General features: G+C 35.9%; 1 protein-coding gene across 4 annotated transcripts in view; it reads right to left on the bottom strand.

Moving 5' to 3' along the window:
• The window catches only part of LOC120458600 (tyrosine-protein kinase Src42A), a 34,067-nt gene extending 16,003 nt beyond the window's left edge, over nt 1-18,064 (bottom strand). For 2 of the 4 annotated variants that reach the window (XM_039646303.1, XM_039646302.1), the window contains exons 1-2: nt 17,235-18,064; nt 12,236-12,330 (exon numbers count right to left, since the gene is read on the bottom strand). In XM_039646303.1, the coding sequence (XP_039502237.1) occupies nt 12,236-12,330; nt 17,235-17,525 (386 nt within the window). In that variant the 5' untranslated portion in view covers nt 17,526-18,064. Of the gene's footprint in view, nt 1-3,988; nt 4,371-12,235; nt 12,331-17,234 lie in introns of those variants that run through there. The other 2 variants (XM_039646301.1, XM_039646300.1) reach the window with 2 other exon arrangements.
• Between the last annotated feature and the right edge of the window lie 756 nt (nt 18,065-18,820).

Genomic DNA, 18,820 nt, shown 5'->3' on the forward strand with positions numbered 1-18,820 from the left:
CTTTTTCCTAAGTACCTGTATAAGGAAACTTTAGACAATTTAAAGGATATAGAAGTATACAATTAAATTCATTATTTATATCCTTGCCGATTTTAATATAAATATATATATTCAGTATATATATTCATAATCAACATAACTATACAAGGCTTTACTGTGCAAACTGTAAGTTCTTCAGTTTTTTTCTGATTAATTAAAATTACACTTTTAAAGAAATAAAATGTCCTTTGTCTTCAAATAAATTTCAAGGCCTCAGAAACTATAAGCGACGCAGATTTCTCAAATTTCTTGAATCCAAATACGTAAACTAAACAGTCAAGTGTGATATATATCTGATATCAACAATATCTAAATAATAATATAAAAACAACAGCTGATTTAACATTAAACAACAATAAACATAATAACATCGACGTCGTATTAAACCAGTTGAACCCGTCTTGATTTTCGAAAGGCTATTACAAGTTCTGCTGCATGTATAGTGCATATTATATATATATAGATATACTATACTATAAGTAGTCTGTTATATTTTTTTTTGTCATGAGTCGCACGCCAAGGACTAATATTGTCGTTATACCCGTTACTCGTATAGTAAAAGGGTATACTAGATTCTATGAAGGTATATATGGTAGATTCTATGATAGGTAGAAGGAAGGGTTTTCTGATTCTTGATCAGGATAAATATCCGAGTCGATCTTCTCATGTCTGTCCGTCTCGGCTGAAGTTAAGGCTGAAACTTCCTAAGACCAAGATGCAAGTGTGTTTGCCCATGTTGCCACTCCCACTTGTCTCTGTATTTTATCGCTGTAAATAAGTTGAAATTTCTGGTTTGCACTTAGCTGAGTAACGGGTATCTGATAGTCGGGGAACTCGACTATAGAAACGACTATAACTCTCTCTCTGTTTTTGTTTATTCCTGTACTCGAAAAGTAAACAGGGGAGGCTTAATTCGTTGAAAAGTATTCCCACAAATTTAATTAAATTTCTGTCAACATTTAGAGAATGTCGGTTAATGACGACGACTCTCTGTCGTCAATAAATGTAAGTAAAGCTAGGTGGCGCTCCCGGCAAATATGGGAATCGGTGGAACTCGGTTCTAACGCTATTATTTGCTTTTGTTATACTTTTGTTATAGCATTCACCTGTTTTTTGCAAAATTGCAGTCTGACTTACATACGTTAGACATATTTGGGCTCATGGAGTTTATGTAAAAAAAAGTTGTACAAAATTCTTTTGTCTACTGTACCTTTTATGTACATGCAGTAAAAAAAAATCTAAATTGTTCAACATATTTTAAAATGTATGCTTTTTCCTACTGGCCGAGATTTAAAAATAAGAGTATCCCTGAATAAAAGCTCAACTCACACCGAACTTGTTGACTGACCTATGGTAACCGATTCAAAAAAATGGCCATTACAAAACATCGCTCGGTGTGTTTTTGGTTACTTGTGTGGGAGTTTTTCGGATGGCAACGCGTGCCAAGAAAACTGAACAAGCCAAACATAATAACGAGTATAATGAGCTGTCAAGCGAGGGAAATGGAGTGCGATTGGCGAAGTCTTTGTTGTTAGAGTTACTGACAGGTAACTATTGCACTCAAAGGTACTACGACCCAAATTGAACCGGTTTAACGTCTTTTTATGTTTGCCTGCTTTTTTGGTATTTCCTTCTAGTGCGCCAATCCAAAACTAGTAAACCTCGAAAATCGAACACAAGCTCTTTCTGTTGCTATTCGATATGATGGTTTGCAGCCAAATCTGTCAGCGAGCATTTGTTGCTTAGCCAATGAAGACTTAATCATTGAAAAGAGCGTTAAGAATAAGAAAGTGGTACGATTCCGAGTACATTCTCTGAACATCCAAAAAATGCAATCCAAATATATTAGATTCGCTGCCCATTAATGTGCAAATGAAAATAAATCTATTTGGCCAGTAAAAACATAGCCATTGGCCGACAACCAATAAAACAAATGGTAAAAAAAGTTTGGCTATGACCGTGATTTAGGTCATTGAACAATGGTGATGAGTCTTAATTTCGTAACCTTCATTTCCTTCCACTCATGGAATTTGACATATATATCCGTGTCGTGCGTGTACTTCATTTAATAAAAAAAAACCTCAGGCTGATGCCTCTAAATAAATATTACATGGGTTTAAAGTAAACTATCTTCATTTCCCCAAGAAGCGACTCTAAAAAATATACTTTTTTTTCAGCCTCTAAAGGTAGTTCCCCCTTAAGTCTTAGCTTGAACGTAAACAATATGTGCGAAAAGGTGCAGATTGCCCAAGTCAATATAGCAATATTCCGAAATTGCACACTTTTGCTATAAAAACCTTATTCATTTTATACACTTGCTGTAATTAAAAATTTTAATTTACGTATTTAAAAAAAAAGTGGTGCAAACTGAAAACAATGTATCGATTGTGTGTCTATCAAATTTTTTTTGAAAAATAATGCCAAGAGCATAGTTTACTATTAATGGCATGATCTAAAGAGCGTACCAATTAACTGGAAAGAGGAATAGAGGCTTTAAAACTCAGGGAACGCAATCAGAGAATACAGCTTGCACTGCCATTGACAAAGAGCGGACCACGAAGTCAGCTAGCATAAACAATGAGCTTTTTTGCTTCTCTTAAGCTCATCTGGAGCCCCACGCTCAACACCATTGAAAGCAATTTTCATGTGTTTTTCAACTGATCATTTTGTATCTGTATCTTTATCTTTTTTCTGCTACCACTGCTGTTGTTAAGCGACTCCGACTGACAGGCATGACTCAGGGCACAAGAAATTTACGACCACGGCACAGTGAACCAAGAAAAGACTGAAAAGTGATATAAAAAAGAATGCCCTAAAATCCGATAATTCCAAGCCTGAGTCCCAACTTAGGGCGAAACTACATTTAGACACTTAAAAAAAAATATATTTTTAATCGATAGGTATATTATTGCCTCAGAATTTCATTTTAACGTTACAAAAACTAATTCTCGAAATTGTGGAAGGTATTCCTTACGAATGTAACCAGCGCCGAGCCAGTCTTTCCATGATCGCAAACTTTTAACGCCATTTTCTCGAAACCACGTTTTTTATCATCGTAAAGAGCATAATAAATTGTTCTATATACACTAAAGATTTTGACTGTAATTACTAAGAAATTTGTTGTGCAAATTCCTAACTTTGTTTTTCGGAGCCTGAAAGGGTTAATTTTCGAATTTCGAAAAGATTTTAGTTCATCGACGGATAAAAAATCCTCTGAAGTATGGTTTGATTTGTTAATTTCAGACTAGCGTCATTTACACAATCCACAATTTCAGCGACGATATGACTTACAAGATCCTTGAAAAATTGTTAAAATTGCAATTTTCACTTTTGTAAAAAAATTTTTATTTTTAATACCCTAAGCATCACTCTACATAAATACTACAAGCGACTGCAAAAAAATACCTTTTTTCCAGCTTCTAAAGGTAGGTTCCTCCTTAAAACTTAGCTTGATCGTAAAGAATATGTGCGAAATGGTGCAGTTTACCCAAGTCACGTAAGTCAAAATTGATATGATTTCTGACGCCTGGTATGGTGTCTTAAAAAAACACCGTTGACGTGCACCGCAGTGTATAAGAAAGTTCATGTGCACGGAATAGAGCGCTCCAGCACTTACAAAAATGTATCAGCCGTTTTGTAAGCCAGTTGTGCATTTTAGCACATAGCAAACGATAAAGTTCGAACAAACTAGATGACGACTTTGTGGGCTGTCTGGCATTGCATAACCCGACTCGCAGGAATTCTCTTACGAAATAAGATCGAATTTGTATTCCGCGCGGAAACCTCCGTTCTAGTTCTAGGGACATGCTTGGAGGCAAAAATATGTTGGAATGACTAGCAAAGCACACGCAAAACAGTAAAGAAAATAGAAAGTTCTGTTCCCATCTCTTTCCGATTTCGGATTCACCATGGGGATATTCTGTGTACTGCAGCTTTTCTTAGGTTGTACCTTTTCCAGTTTTGCTGCTACTGCTGATCTTGTTACCACTTATCCATTTTAAAGTGGGGCTTTACTTGAGGAACTTTTAAACAAAGAAAACACTAGCTGTTAGAAGTATGCCAACAACACAAACAGGTCGCGCATGCGCGGCACAGTGCATCGAGTGGGTCTGAGGTGCCTTGTGGATAACAGATTATATAGATTTCATCGGCCCGTAAACGAAACAAATTGTAAACGCGGTTTGCAAGCTTTGGCCAAATTCGGCTGAGGCATTTAACTCGGATTCGGATTTGATTTCCTATATGCTGCGTACGGGCGCTACTCCGATTTCCGTGCCGTTTTTGTGCGGCTTCCGTTTACACGTCCGTTTTGTGCACCGCTTCGCAGACAACTGATACGTTTATGAAATTTTTATAGAAAGGTTTAAACCGCTCGCCACCGACACACTCGCATCATTCGTCTTTGGCATCTATGTGTGTGCCATTTGAGCCAAGCTCACTGCTCCCGTGTTGGCCAACCGTTCCCGCTCTCTTGCTTTTCGGTCTACCTTTGTGTGCTTAGTCTCTTTTATTGGCCAAGAAGTCCAATTACTTGTTGAAGAGCAACCTCGCTCTTTGGATCCAAGTGCCTTTCTCTTAAGGTGCTCCGAGATAAACTGCACAGTTTAGTAATTACGTCCACAATTAGTCACAAAGTGCGTTGATTGCAAAGATCAAATCAAGTTGAAAACAATTAACTCGGCGCTGTTGCTGACAAAATGTCAGGTTGTATTAATTTGTTCACGTAACCAAAATAACTCAGCACTGTCACGTCACTGAAAATCAAATTATTCGTTTCAAAATGTCTCCGCTTTGGTTCTTGTGAACGCCATTGAACTCGTCATTGATAAGGTATGCTACGGAACACTGCTAAAATAGAAAATATTACCGTGGGAATACCAATGGCTGATGTCCAATCCAAAAGGAACCCACTGTGGTGATATTTTACGAAAGGTCGGAAGGAAATGTCTATAAACATACTCGTTAGTCACATAGATTACGCACTTAACTAATTGTGTATGTCCCTGAGGTGCCTTATGTAAATAAAAATTTTTATGCACATATAAACACATGTGTTTACGCCGACAGCTCAGATTCTGCGTTTTCCAGACCCCTAAACTCTAAAAAAAAATACTGAAATATTGTGTCTTACCTGGAAATAAAAAGTAAACAGAAAATATATTAACTATAAGGGATCACGTAATGAAATATATATTTGCAAAATAAATAATTATATAAGAGCCTTTTATAAAAACTTAAGTCAGCCCTAAAAATGCTGACTAGAGCTTCAAAATCTATTAAGTATAAGATTATATCTAAAATTAAGCTTTATTGTCTAGCTTCATTTTAAATTAACTCATACACACACACATACAGCACAAAGCTACTGAGCTTACAGGTCGTCTCCTTCTACTGTCCTAATCTGATTGAAAATTTGTATTTACCTCTACATAAATTACGAGTCAATTAATGCCCAGACAGACTAGTTGAATATTTGCTTCCTGTGCAATTTTGTGCTAATTCAAATTCTTATAACATCAACACGTTCACCGTTAGTATACGTAGTCTTTATCGGATATTTCAGCTAAAAGTTAACACTATTTGACTGAGTTCAATAAAAATGAATCATTCGACCTTCCTGGAGAGTGATGACCGAGTCGGTTGTCACTTATTTATATTTTTGTAGCTACTGACAATTAAAACAATTGCCTTCTATTGAGTATTATTGACATTTCATAAACTCAAATAATTTGTCTTCACACACACTTCACTTGAGTCAAAAGAACGCTCAACTAAATCGGAACTTCACAACTCATGAACACATTCGAAACAAGAGAGAAGTTCCATGACTATCTGATACCCGTTACTCAGCTAGTGGAAGTGTGAAAGAGAAATTTCAACTCTAACAGGTTTTGGCGGTTTGCGGGCGTAAGAGTGGGCATGGCAAAAAGTTTATTGGTAAATCGATAAACATTTAAAAAACTAATAACAAATAAATGAAAAAATATTAAAGCATTTTTCAAAAGTTTGGACGTGACAGCTTTGGGCGGTTTGTGGGCGTGGCAAAAATTTTTCTGCAAATCGATAGCATTTTACAAGAGTAATAAAGAAATGAAAAACTATCAAAACATTTTTGAGAAGTGTGGGTGTGGCAGTTTCGGTCGGTTTGTGGGCGTTAGAGTGGGCGTGGCAACATGAATCGACAAACTTACGCTGCGTCTATGTCCCTGGAGTCTGTATGCTTAATCTCAACTTTGTAGCTTTTGTAGTTCCTGAGATCTCAGCGTTCATGCGGACGGACAGACAGACAGACTGACGGACAGACGGACATGGCCAGATCGCCTCGGCTATTGATCCTGATCAAGAATATATATACTTTCTATGGTCGGAAACACTTCCATCTGCCTGTTACATACTTTTCACTGAACCTAGTATACCCTTTTACTCTACGAGTAATGGGTATAAAAATGACGACCCCTTGCATATGGTTCGCTAAAACAATTGCCTTCTCTTCAGTGGGTTCAACGACATTTTCTGATGCCATGTTCAATAACAATTGCAGCCATAGTGACAACGAGAGTAAAATAAAGGATGGCTTGAATTATTAATGAATTATAATAGCGAGGTTCAACATACTAAATTGGCTGTATATGTGCTGAAATTATAATCGAACAAATAAAGACCTATATTTTTACTTGTTATTTTTTTTAGGACAGATACACCTACTAAAATATTTAGTTAAATCTACATCAACAGTCATTTTATTGTTCATTTTAATTAATCAAAACTCAATATGCGTATACAGCATATTGCTCCTTTGACATTGGACTTGGTAAATAACGAAAAACTTTTAAAGCGATAATTTTCACTGAGACAGTTTAAAGATAACAACAAACAGGAGAGCAGCAGAGCGGACCTGGGCTAAGCTTCGTGCGGTCTTCCGTGTCGGAAGAAGAGGCCTATTAAAATGGAAATACAAATGCACGAGAATTCAAAGCCGCAGTGCAAACAAACGTCATATGGAAGAGACGGCTTTTAAATCAACAAGTGAGTCAAAATCAAAGTTGTTCTATTATAAATTTTAATATCGAGTTAAGCTTGAGTTTTAAAGGCTACGCCCGCCGAATACTTAAGGCTCGAAGCGAAAAAATATATTTGGTATTTTAGTGAGTTTGCTGATTTTTATGTTCTTCTCTTTGCGAGTGATTTACGTTCTGAGCTAGAAACAAATAAAAATTGGTTTTATGGATTTTGGTGTTTGTGGGTGGCTCTGATTTAGACGTTTTTATTATTAGCGATTTTTGAAAGCAACGTAATGGTCGATTTAAAATGTACGGTTTAAACATTTCGCACTTTGTCAAATAGCTCGGATTTTCCCATTGACGGAAGTAAAGTTAAGCAAGAAGAGCGCATAATCAAGAAGTTAATTCAGCGGGCGTCCAGGTATTTCCCCCTAAAAATTCACTTGAATTAAATCAAGAGTTGGCCTCGTCTCTACCGTATTCTGTGTAAACGCTTTAAAATCATCGGTGATCGTTGACGTCACTAAGTTTTGGCCACCATTAAGACACAATCCAATGCTCCTCACAGCTGACTCTTTGAACTTATCTCTCATTGACCCACATTCAGAGTTGCACAGAAATACTCTCGAGAAGATTGGTTAGCGCCTTCCGATGGAAAAACTTTAAGGGCTTTAACATTCGTGTGGCTGTCGGGGATATTTCTTTAATACAGAAAATTATAAATATTCATTTATGGATGGGAAATTTTCTTTTGGTTGCGTAATAACACGGAAACTAAGATTTATTACAACTTTTATAACTTATGATTTTATCGGATTTAAAAAAAAACAAAAGTAAAATAAATCGAGAAACAAACCTTTCTATGGCAAGCCAAATTTTAATTTCAATTATTGAGTTGCAAACTTGCCAAAATGGTATAGATTAAAGTTCCCCGACCACTCCAACGCGGCCGGAAAAAAAGCGACTCTTTTGAATTAACTTTTCATTACCATTTACAGCTGTATTCATTGAAATAGCAGTGCTTATGACCTGCGAGTTTAATCTATGATTACACATTTTTATGGAAAATATCATTAAGTATTAAATTTCAAACAATTCAAAAAATGTTTCATTTTTTTCTTTAATAGTTTTGTTGTTGTCGTCGAATATGAATAGTAACGTCGCTGATTTCCAAGTTTAGAAATATACAAAACTAATGCAAAAATGAAAAAATATCAAAGCATTTTTCAAAAGTTTGGGCGTGGCAGTTTTGGACGGTTTGTGGGCGTGGCAACATAATCGACAAACTTGCGCTGCGTCAATGTCTCTGCAGTCTGTATGCTTAATCTCAACTTTGTAGCTTTTGTAGTTCCTGAAATCTCGACGTTCATACGACAGACAGACGGACATGGCCAGATCGACTCGGCTATTGATCCTGATCACGAATATATATACTTTATGTGGTCGGAAACGCTTCCTTCTGCCTGTTACATACTTTTCAGCGAATCTAGTATACCCTTTTACTCTACGAGTGTTTGGATTCAACCCCTTTGAACTATTAGCTGTCGAATACGATATCCCATGCAACGATCCGTTGTCATCAAAGATTTGATTGTGTGGCGATGCGTAGGTGATATATCGCGTAGATATATCGCGATCCTTACGTTCAAACTGACAGAAGGACGGGCCAGACCAGATCGATTTGGCTAGTGTTTCTGATTAAGAATATATACACTATATATATGTGCATATGGAAGCACAAATGCCGTTTCGCACCGGATCTTTATCACTGATAAAAACATATATTTTACATGGTCGGAAACAAACAAAAAAATTGTAAGCTGTACGCCTCAAGAGACTAAAATTGCAGAATGGCCGACAAAAAAAGAAATCTAAACCAACGGGCAACAGCCAAATTGCTTCTCAGAAAAACGTAAATTGTTCAAGTGTGTAATCCTCCAGTCGAAGAAAGAAGAAAGCACAGTTAAATAAGCGTGAGTATTTACTGCAATGCAAATAAATTAAATTAAAGGAACCCGAATATGGCTTTCAGCTTGGGCTCAATTTGATCATCGGTAAATGCTGATTTATGAATGTTGTTAAGAGTCGAAAATATCGGATAAAACCTGGCCTCAATAAGGCCTCATGAAGGGGCCCTCGAATTTCACTCCTACCTAGCCTGCTCCAGATATAGTAACCTTGAAATGCATTTTGTACCTGAATGCATTTTATGTACTTAGCCATAAAAATCTATCTTCGACTTAAACACATAAAACAAAAAGCTATCTCCGGAGCTTCAGTGCTCCATCGTTACAGTTATACGCGAACGCACCGAAATGAATATAAATAGTGGCTTCAATGACATTTATTTTTATTTTCGTCCGATTTACCGGTTTTTGAACTTTTCCCTAAACTCAAGTAGCCCAACTCCGATACCAGCTTTGAACAACGATGTTTTAATTTATGCAGCTGGTTCCGTTTTCTTTCGAATTTTTCCATTGAGTTGAAAAGCATTTCTCTGGCATTTCGTCTTATTGTAGGTTTACTGATTGGAATGTGGTGTGCCATTGAAGTAAAAAAAAGCTTCCTAGACAATTAAGAGTCTTGTCTCGGAATCGGGTCAAGTTTAATGCTCTTGACCCTGATAGTGAGACAGTCGTATCAGGTCTAAGCCACTCACAAGACAGTTTAATTGTCAATTATCTAAAAGAAAACAATACAGTCGAGTTTCTCGACTATCAGATACCCGTTACTAAGTGGGAGCTCAACATTATTTTTGGCCTATCGATAAAAATTGTCAAAAAAAAATGTAACAGGGGGCGTTAGAGTATAGAATTATACAAGACTAATGACAAAATTTCAACAGATTGTGGGCGTAGCAGTTTTGGTCACTTTGTCGGCGTGGCAAAAAAATGTTTGAGATACCGATAGAAATTAGCAAGATGAAAGTAAATTCTTCACTTTTCTTCATTTCAGAAGAAACTTGTGCCGGTAAGGCAACTCTAGTACATATTACGGCATTGCATTCTTTCCGGGTAAAATCGGAACTCATAACATTAGAATAGGATATTTAATATGAAGAATAAAATAAAAGCAAGTGGGAGTTTTGCGATTTCGGGATAACGCCATATTGAAAGTAAAAACCAGACTAGCTCGAAACTGGAAAAAAATTAGAAACAAGCATCCAGCTTTTATTTTAATATTATCATTTATTATAAAGTATAAGAATAAATTTAAAATTATTATTTATTAGAAAAAAATCATTTGTGTAAGCCCTGGTTGGAACCTGAACCTAGCTCCAGAATGTCGACAAACCGGTTCGCTATCCGGACTATAATCGTTAAGGTTCGAACCCCGGACCGACCCAAATCCATAATAATATGTGTGCACATTCCTGGTTTATACACATACGAATTGGTTATTTTTATTAAACAAAATGTGTGACAAAGGCAACAGTAATTGTTTTTCGGTTGCCTTAAAAATGGTTGCCTAGAAAAATGAAGAACGAAAAATGGAGATTGGCTGTGCTCAGCGTACTCAGTGACTTTAATCATTCTCATGAAAAGACTCCTTCTTGATTTTGAGACGAAAACGATCTCAATGTCGATATTTTCAGTAAAAAGCAGATCGGTTTAAAGATTGTTGAAAAGGGGAGTGAGGGAAAAAATTAAGATATGCGAACAAAATCCTCGACCATAGTTATCGAGGTGCTATCGATTTAAGCTTCGTCCCCTTGTTGATTATAAATTCTCTTAAATTAATTAATGAATTCTTTTATATTTTATACAGTATGGCAACCTTCGCGATAACTTTTGGAGACGTACTTATCGACCCCTTGCCAAATCCAAAATTATTGTTGCCAATGGCAACATTTTATTTGTCAAATCTGAGGTGGGCTCAGAAATTAATTTTTTATAAGGCATGCTCCGGTAATCGTACGTTTTTTTCGATTTCGATTTGGGCCAAATCGTACGATTTTGTTTTTAGGTGCTCTGGTTTTCGCAAAATTTTTGCTATCGTTTTGCTATTGGAAGTTTCGTTTCCCATCGCTTCTTGCTGCTTAAACGCCTGTTATATTTTATTTGTCAAAATCAAACAACGCGAAAAATGCCTTTTATATTTGCAATTGCTTGCTTTGAAGCCAAGGAAAGGCAGAAATTGGAGGGCTTGAGAAAAGAGCTGCAACCTTTTTCACAGTTTTCCGATGTTCGCAATTACTTTTTATTGCACTTTGACCATTTAAGTAATTAAATTAAATAGCATTATTTACAAAGAATACGTGTGGCCCTCCTTTTAATTAATTAATAAATTCTTTTATATTTTATAAGTATTTGTACATGCCTGTTTCGTTCCGCGAACAGTATGGCAACCTTCGCGATAGCTTTTGGCGACGTAATTATCGACCCCTTAGCAAATCGTAAATTGTTGTTGCCGACGGCAACATTTTGTTTGTCAAATCTGAGGTGGGGTCAGAAATATATTTTTTATAAAAAAATAGCAGAATGATTTTGTGGTGATGAGGCATCACTAGACCAATGAGTAAACTTTTTTTTCCCTAAGTAAATAAGATCTTTTTTTGATATAAAAAAAGGCATTTACTTTTCATTTTGGCTAGACAAATGTGCACGAATTCGAAAACCGGAGCACCAATTTTTCGATTTCAAATCGAAATCGTAAAAATCTTACGAATTCGATTAACGGAGCATGCCTGATTATTTACTAAGGGGAAAAATAGTTTACTCAGTGCTCTATTGATGCCTCATCACCTCTAAATCATACTGCCACTTAGTTATTTTATAAAAAAAATGTATTAGTTATTAGTTATTTTATAAAAAATTTATTTCTGACCCCACCTCAGATTTGAACAACAAAATGTTGCCGTCGGCAACAACAATTTTATGGATTTCAAAAGAACGGTCTTCATAACCTTTTTTTGCAGCCTTTAAAGGTAGGATTAACGATTAAAACAATACAAAAAATATACTTTTTGAAGTGTCTAAAGGTAGTTGCCCGTTTAAGATCTGCATAGTTAGGGAGCTGCATGCGATACAAATTTGGAGCATCTAAAAGTATGCTATCCAAATTTGTATAAATTTGTATAAGTATTTGTATAAGTAAAGCTAATTTTACAGCTAATAATAAGGTAAAATGTATAAAACCAGACCATAATTAACACTCGAGTTCTTCATTCAGGCAAATTCATAAATTTTACTTACGGTTCTGCTTCGATAGATTTTAATTTAGCCACATAGTTGGATGGAATGTAGCCTTCTGAACGTGTCTTCTTGCTGCGCGCTAGCCACCAGTCACCCTATTGGTAAATTTAAAAGATACAATCAAAGACCGTATATAAAATATATGGAAAATCATTTACATATATGATAGGCAGATACAACGTTTTCTTACGAGGAAAAATATTTAATTTTGTTTTTTGAAACCTATGAATATAGTTATACCCGTTACTCGTAGAGTAAAAGGGTATACTAGATTCGTTGAAAAGTATGTAACAGGCAGAAGGAAGCGCTTCCGACCATATAAAGTATATATATTCTTGATCAGGATCAATAGCCGAGTCGATTTGGCCATGTCCGTCTGTCCGTCCGTCTGTCCGTCCGTATGAACGCTGAGATCTCAGGAACTACAAAAGCTAGAAAGTTGAGCATACAGACTCCAGAGACATAGAAGCAGCGCAAGTTTGTCGATTTATGTTGCCACGCCCACTCTAACGCCCACAAACCGCCCAAAGCGGCCACGACCACACTTTTGAAAAATGTTTTGATATTTTTTCATTTTTGTATTAGTCTTGTAAATTTCTATCGATTTGCAAAAAAACTTTTTGCCACGCCCACTCTAACGCCCACAAATCGCCAAAAACTGTTGAAGACTCTCCTTCGCACTTCCACTAGCTGAGTAACGGGTATCAGATAGTCGGGGAGCTCGACTATAGCGTTCTCTCTTGTTTTTTATTGATAAGTATCCGTCGACCTGAACTATAATTTTTTTTTTAAAAATCCCTATAACTGTTACATGTGGGAGCAAAAGGGTACACTAAATTCGTATGTTATAGGTATAGGAATGTATAGAGTAAATATATTAATATTCAGGATCAATAGCTGACATGATCTGGCCATGTTCGACTGTTTCTCTATCTGTCCGTATTAAGGTCAGATCTCGGGAACTATACAAGTTCTAAATAAATGAATAAATGCCTTTTATTCGTGCAACGGGGTAATGGATAATCAGACAAATACTTTTCCACCAAATGATAACCCAAAAATGCCAGTTAAGAAACCATAACATCCCGCCCATCAAGTTTTTACTATCGATTAAAAAATTTAAACACTTAAGCTTGTAACGATCAAGTCAAGTGACAGCTGAGAGACCAAAAAGCGTAGACATATACCGTATCTTCATTACACGCTACAGCACCGGAAATGCCAGCCACGCAACTGCTACTCAGCATATCCTGACTATGGGAAATGTGTCTACCATTGACCGGGGAAATCGGGGAATGCTTTATGATCTGCCACAATTGTATACTCCGTTATTTTAAAAGTCCGTTTGCCGTTAAAAATCTGAATATAATTTTACTCCGTAGAGGAGCGCAGGTTTTGGCCAACAGCCAATCACTCACGTCATGCTTTTAGTAGCGTCTGCTACCGAGAGGGCCACTGGTATGTTGACACAAAGCTTTGAAATACAAATACTCAAAACAGTCAGAATGGGTGGCTGCTGTGGGTGGTGACCGAACACTAATAATAGAATTCGACCAATAGTTGCTAGCATTAGCGTCAGTTTCAACATTTGGATTAAACAGGAGTTGCAGTTGAATTAAATGTACAGTACAATGTATATACAAATCATATTATAAAAAAAAATTCATGTTTTTAATTAATGTTAAAATTGTTCTCATATCAAAATTGTGATCTACAAGTAAAGGTTTTATTTATAGACCATCGCAATATATTTATAGTTTTAAAAAGTTATTGAAACAAAGAAAACACAGAAATTCATACAGTTATAATCGAAAAAGTTAAAAATCTTTTCAAGTTTTAAAGTTCTAAAAATGTTCAAAATATGTAAAATTTAATAATTATTGAGGGTGGACATGGTAAATAATAACAAAGAACGAGGAAAGACCTTAACCGGTTAGCCAGTGCACTATGGGGCCAACGACCACTATTTGTGTTAATAACTCGAGAACGAAGCAACATATTTAAGTTCCGTTTTTTGATTTATGTTCATGATAAAAATAGTAATATGTTTGAGGAAAAATATGCGTGGTCCTGCCTCCAAAAAAAAAAAAAAACAACACAAATTTTTTTTCAGTGTACAAAAAAAAATGTTTGATCTAATAAATTTAAAATATAATTTTAAATTAAGCCAATAAAGTAAAAAATGGGGGTTGCTTACTTACAAAAATATAGAAGTTTTACTTCTTGCTTCACACTTTTTTTTTTTTAAATAGCATAAATATGTTTGTCAAACTAATGTTTCCCAAAAAACATAAAATTCAAGGAACTAGTCATACACGAATTAAAGCTTTAAGACAATTAAAAATCACTTTTTTGCATTACTCGTCGTCTCTGTTATCCATTTCTCGAACAATTTGCTGTTTTTCACTTTGAGGTTATACCCTTAAAAGTCAAACGAAACAGCTGACTTAACAGCTGTTCACTTTTAAAATATTAAGTACGTTACATTATAAAATGATGTTTTTTGAATACATTTCAATTAAAAAAAAAATTTTTTTAACGACTTTTAAAATATGGGTTTTTTTCACATAAGGTGGTCGTTCGCGCCATGGTGCAGTGGAGTGCAAGGGAAATTTCTATTGAAATTATGGTAAATAATTAAAAACGAATATAATTATTTTTTAAATAGTCAGGCATGCTCCGGTAATCGAACTCGTAAGATTTTTACGATTTCGATTTGAAATCGAAAAATTGGTGCTCCAATTTTCGAATTTGTAAGAATTCAAAACATTTTTCAAAAGTGTGGGCGTGGCAGTTTTGGGCGGTTTGTGGGCGTTAGAGTGAATCGATAAACTTGCGCTGCGTCTATGTCCCTGGAGTCTGTATGCTTAATCTCAACTTTGTAGCTTTTGTAGTTCCTGAGATCTCAGCGTTCATACGGACGGACAGACAGACGGACGGACAGACGGATATGGCCAGATCGACTCGGCTATTGATCCTGATGAAGAATATACATGTATATATATATTATATGGTCGGAAACGCTTCCTTCTGCCTGTTACATACTTTTCAACGAATCTAGTATACCCTTTTACTCTACGAGTAACGGGTATAAAAAATTACAATTACCGGAGCATGCCTGATAATTTTGGCGATACCTTTTGATCGGTGTATCATTCTCATAGGAGAAATTTATTTTTATCTGGTAATCATCCCACTTTATCATGGTACTAACATAAATTTGTCTTTTTGCAATTAGAAAGTTAATTTAAAAGCAAAAACAACAGAGAACGATTTTGTCAAGTTTCCCGACTATCTGACACCCGTTACTCAGCTAGTGCAAGTGCGGGTAGAAATTTCAACACTGACAATATTTTTTTTGCAAACCGATAGAAATTTACAAGTCTAAAAAAAAAAATTAAAAAACATCAAAACGTTTTTCAAAAGTGTGGGCGTGGCAGTTTTGGACGGTTTGTGGGCGTGGCAAAAAAATTGGTTGCAAATCGATAGAAATTTACAAGACTAATAAAAACATATCAAAACATTTTTCAAAAGTGGGCACGTGGTAGTAGTTTTTGGCGGTTTGTGGTCGTTAGAGTGGGCGTGGCAACATGGGTCAACAAACTTGCGCTGCGACCATGTCTCTGGAGACTGCATGCTAGATCTCAACTTATAGCTTATATAGCTTTTAAAGTTCCTGAGATCACGATGTTCATACTCCACAAGTAACGGGCATAATAAAAGAAGTATTCAAATTAATGTATATCTAATGGTCGAGGAAACACATCCCTTAACTACAAATTATTATACGGATAACATATACCATCTTATACTCCGAGTAACAGGGTCTATTACAACAGTTGTGTTAAAGCTTTAAACGTTACCTTAGCTTTATTTGGTTTATTTGTCGTTAATGCTAAGAATTGTTTTATCAAATTTTTCCCTAGGATTTGCTTGATTGATCATTTCAAAGTGATTGGAAACAAAACGGTGTTTCTTCAATCATACAGCAAGAAGCAAAAAATGCCACAAACGCTGTTATCTAGGGATTTGAACTTATTATCAGACACTCTCTCCCGCATTCTTTTGCTTCAACCAGCATACACTATAACCTATCGGATTACTCACTCACATTCTGTTTAAACGTAAGCTTTTTGCGACATTGTGTTTGCAAATTAATTTATTTGTGTTTAGACGATATTTTAGTTTTATCTCAAGATACCCGTAGCGTTTCTATAAAATTTGTCGTCACACAAATTTAAATTGAGGGTATACAATAATCAAATTAAATATTACGTTTATACTATATAAGGTGTCACGGATGCTCTGCAAAGAAATCACCAAATTCATGCTTTTACTTGGGCAAGGCTAATTATGATGCCTGACGTTTAGAGAAAGGTCCTAATTTGATTTCTATTCCTGTTATATTAACTAAGAAGTGAATAATGGAAAAGTCGTTAAAAATAATTAGACACAAACACCGCGCAGGCAAAATTTAACCAATTATATCCTTGTCTGATTTGCTTTTTTTTACATTTTTCCATTTAAATTATACAGGCTGTCCATAGAGTTTCATCGTCAAATTTCGTGCGATAGAAAATTCGTGAATTGGTACTTTGCTTAAGAAGATCATTGCATAAACAGTAACAGTTTCAACTAAAAGTTTTTAAATAATATATTTCACGATCTTCATTATAGGATTGGTTTATACTATACATAAGTAGTAAATCTCATGGGAAAGACTGAAATAAGCAATTTTCTTTGCATGATTAAAGCAAACATTTTTGCTAAGCTGTCAAAACATTCTATATTATTTCATCATTAATTTTCAATACAAAATTCTATATGCGTGAAATAAGTTTCATCCTTTGGGTGCACGGAAATTCATCAAAATAGTTACTTTCACAATTTTAGATTTGTTGGTCCAAACGGGTAATATTGTTTGTTTTTAATTTCGAATAAAGAAACCCCAACATTTTGTTTTCGAATAAGACTTGCGTGTGAGCATAGAAACACTCACCTGCGTGTCATTTAGTATCTCCAAGTGCTCTCCCTTCCGGAAGCTCAAATCCTCATCGGTGCGGGCGTCGTAGTCGTAGAGTGCGACAAAAATCTTGGCGTTGGCGCCGGACGTATCGCTGTCCGGGATCTGGGGAACCGGACGGATCTGCTCTGGCGGCTGTCCGGCGTGTGAGGGCATGGGGATTTGGGGCACGCCCACGCCCACTCCGATGGTGGGCGGGTCATCCAGCTTTATGCGATCTGCGGGCTTGTCTGGTTCACCCTTTTGCGTTGTAAGGCAGTTACCCATTGTTGAATGAGTAGTTTTGTCACTAAATGCAATCAATGGAAGCCAAATTGCAGCGCTTGCTTTAACTGTTACTTTCACTGTTTGTTTATTGTTTGTGGCTGCGAGATCAGCGCTTGGGTGTTGGCACTGAACGCCGCTCTCACTCGATCCCCTCTTCGCTGACTCTCTTCACTGCTTATAATTTGTGCAAGTTGCTATCGCCTTTTCGCTCAACTCTGTTTTAGTGGGCACTAACAAAATTAAATGCCTGCCCACGACCAAACGTGTGCCTGTGTGTGTGTGCGTGCGTGAGTGTTTTCTCAGTTTTATCTACATTTGCTCATGTGGGTGTGTGTGTGATGCTGGGCTGCTGGCAGCCAACAAATCCAGCAGTATACCGTCGTTTTGGCCGCAAAATGAATTCAAATTAGGCGATTAAATGGGTGACTCGCTATTGCACTATTATTAAGTTAGGCTGGCATCCGCATTCACATTTTTAACTTAAATATTGTCCTCTTTTTCCCATCGCTTTGCAAAAGCTGTGTGACCAGTACGCGGACACAAAAAAATACCATAAGGCTAGGGCAAATATACTATAATACTGAATTTTAGCTATTAAGATATAAGAAATCGCGGTCAAAATTCTTCAAAAATACCATTTTATTTTAACAACATGGAAAGTTCTGTTTGAAAATAAGATATTAGTGATCACGTTGTTGGCCACGTTTCAAAACCATATTTGTGCAAAAAAAAAAATGGTTTGTATTAAATGGCTCTTTTTGTTGATTATTAAATTTTTGAGCAATACAATTGGAGGAATATTTTTTCACGGGTGATGAAGGGAAGGGCATAAAATGGTCATTAGATACATATACAAACTCCATAATATGCTAGCCCACATATTATATTTTCCTAAAGACTTTACAATCATTTACCAATAAAACTTTTCTGGGAAGTGGTCGTTCATTCAGGTGTGAAGTCTATGATGTCAAATTGGAATCCGGCATTTCTACCTCGCTTATAGTTTTAGCAATAAATCAATAAATCAATAAACTTGATACACTCATGTTTTAGAAAAGTTAAAATACAAATATTTATCATTCCGATATTTTCATATCTAATTTTATACATTATTAAAATACCACAATATAGAACGCTTTATATAAGTTCTCCAATTATCAGAAACGGAGAAAATCACATTTTCTTTTTGGCATATCGATAGAATTTGGAATAAAAAATAATATATTTACAAATAATTTTACAAGTGTAGAAAATTTACAGAAACGGACGGACGGACAGACGGATAGAGGGACGCA

The sequence above is a fragment of the Drosophila santomea genome, chromosome 2L (genome assembly GCF_016746245.2).
Source record: "Drosophila santomea strain STO CAGO 1482 chromosome 2L, Prin_Dsan_1.1, whole genome shotgun sequence".
NCBI classification, from domain to species: domain Eukaryota; kingdom Metazoa; phylum Arthropoda; class Insecta; order Diptera; family Drosophilidae; genus Drosophila; species Drosophila santomea.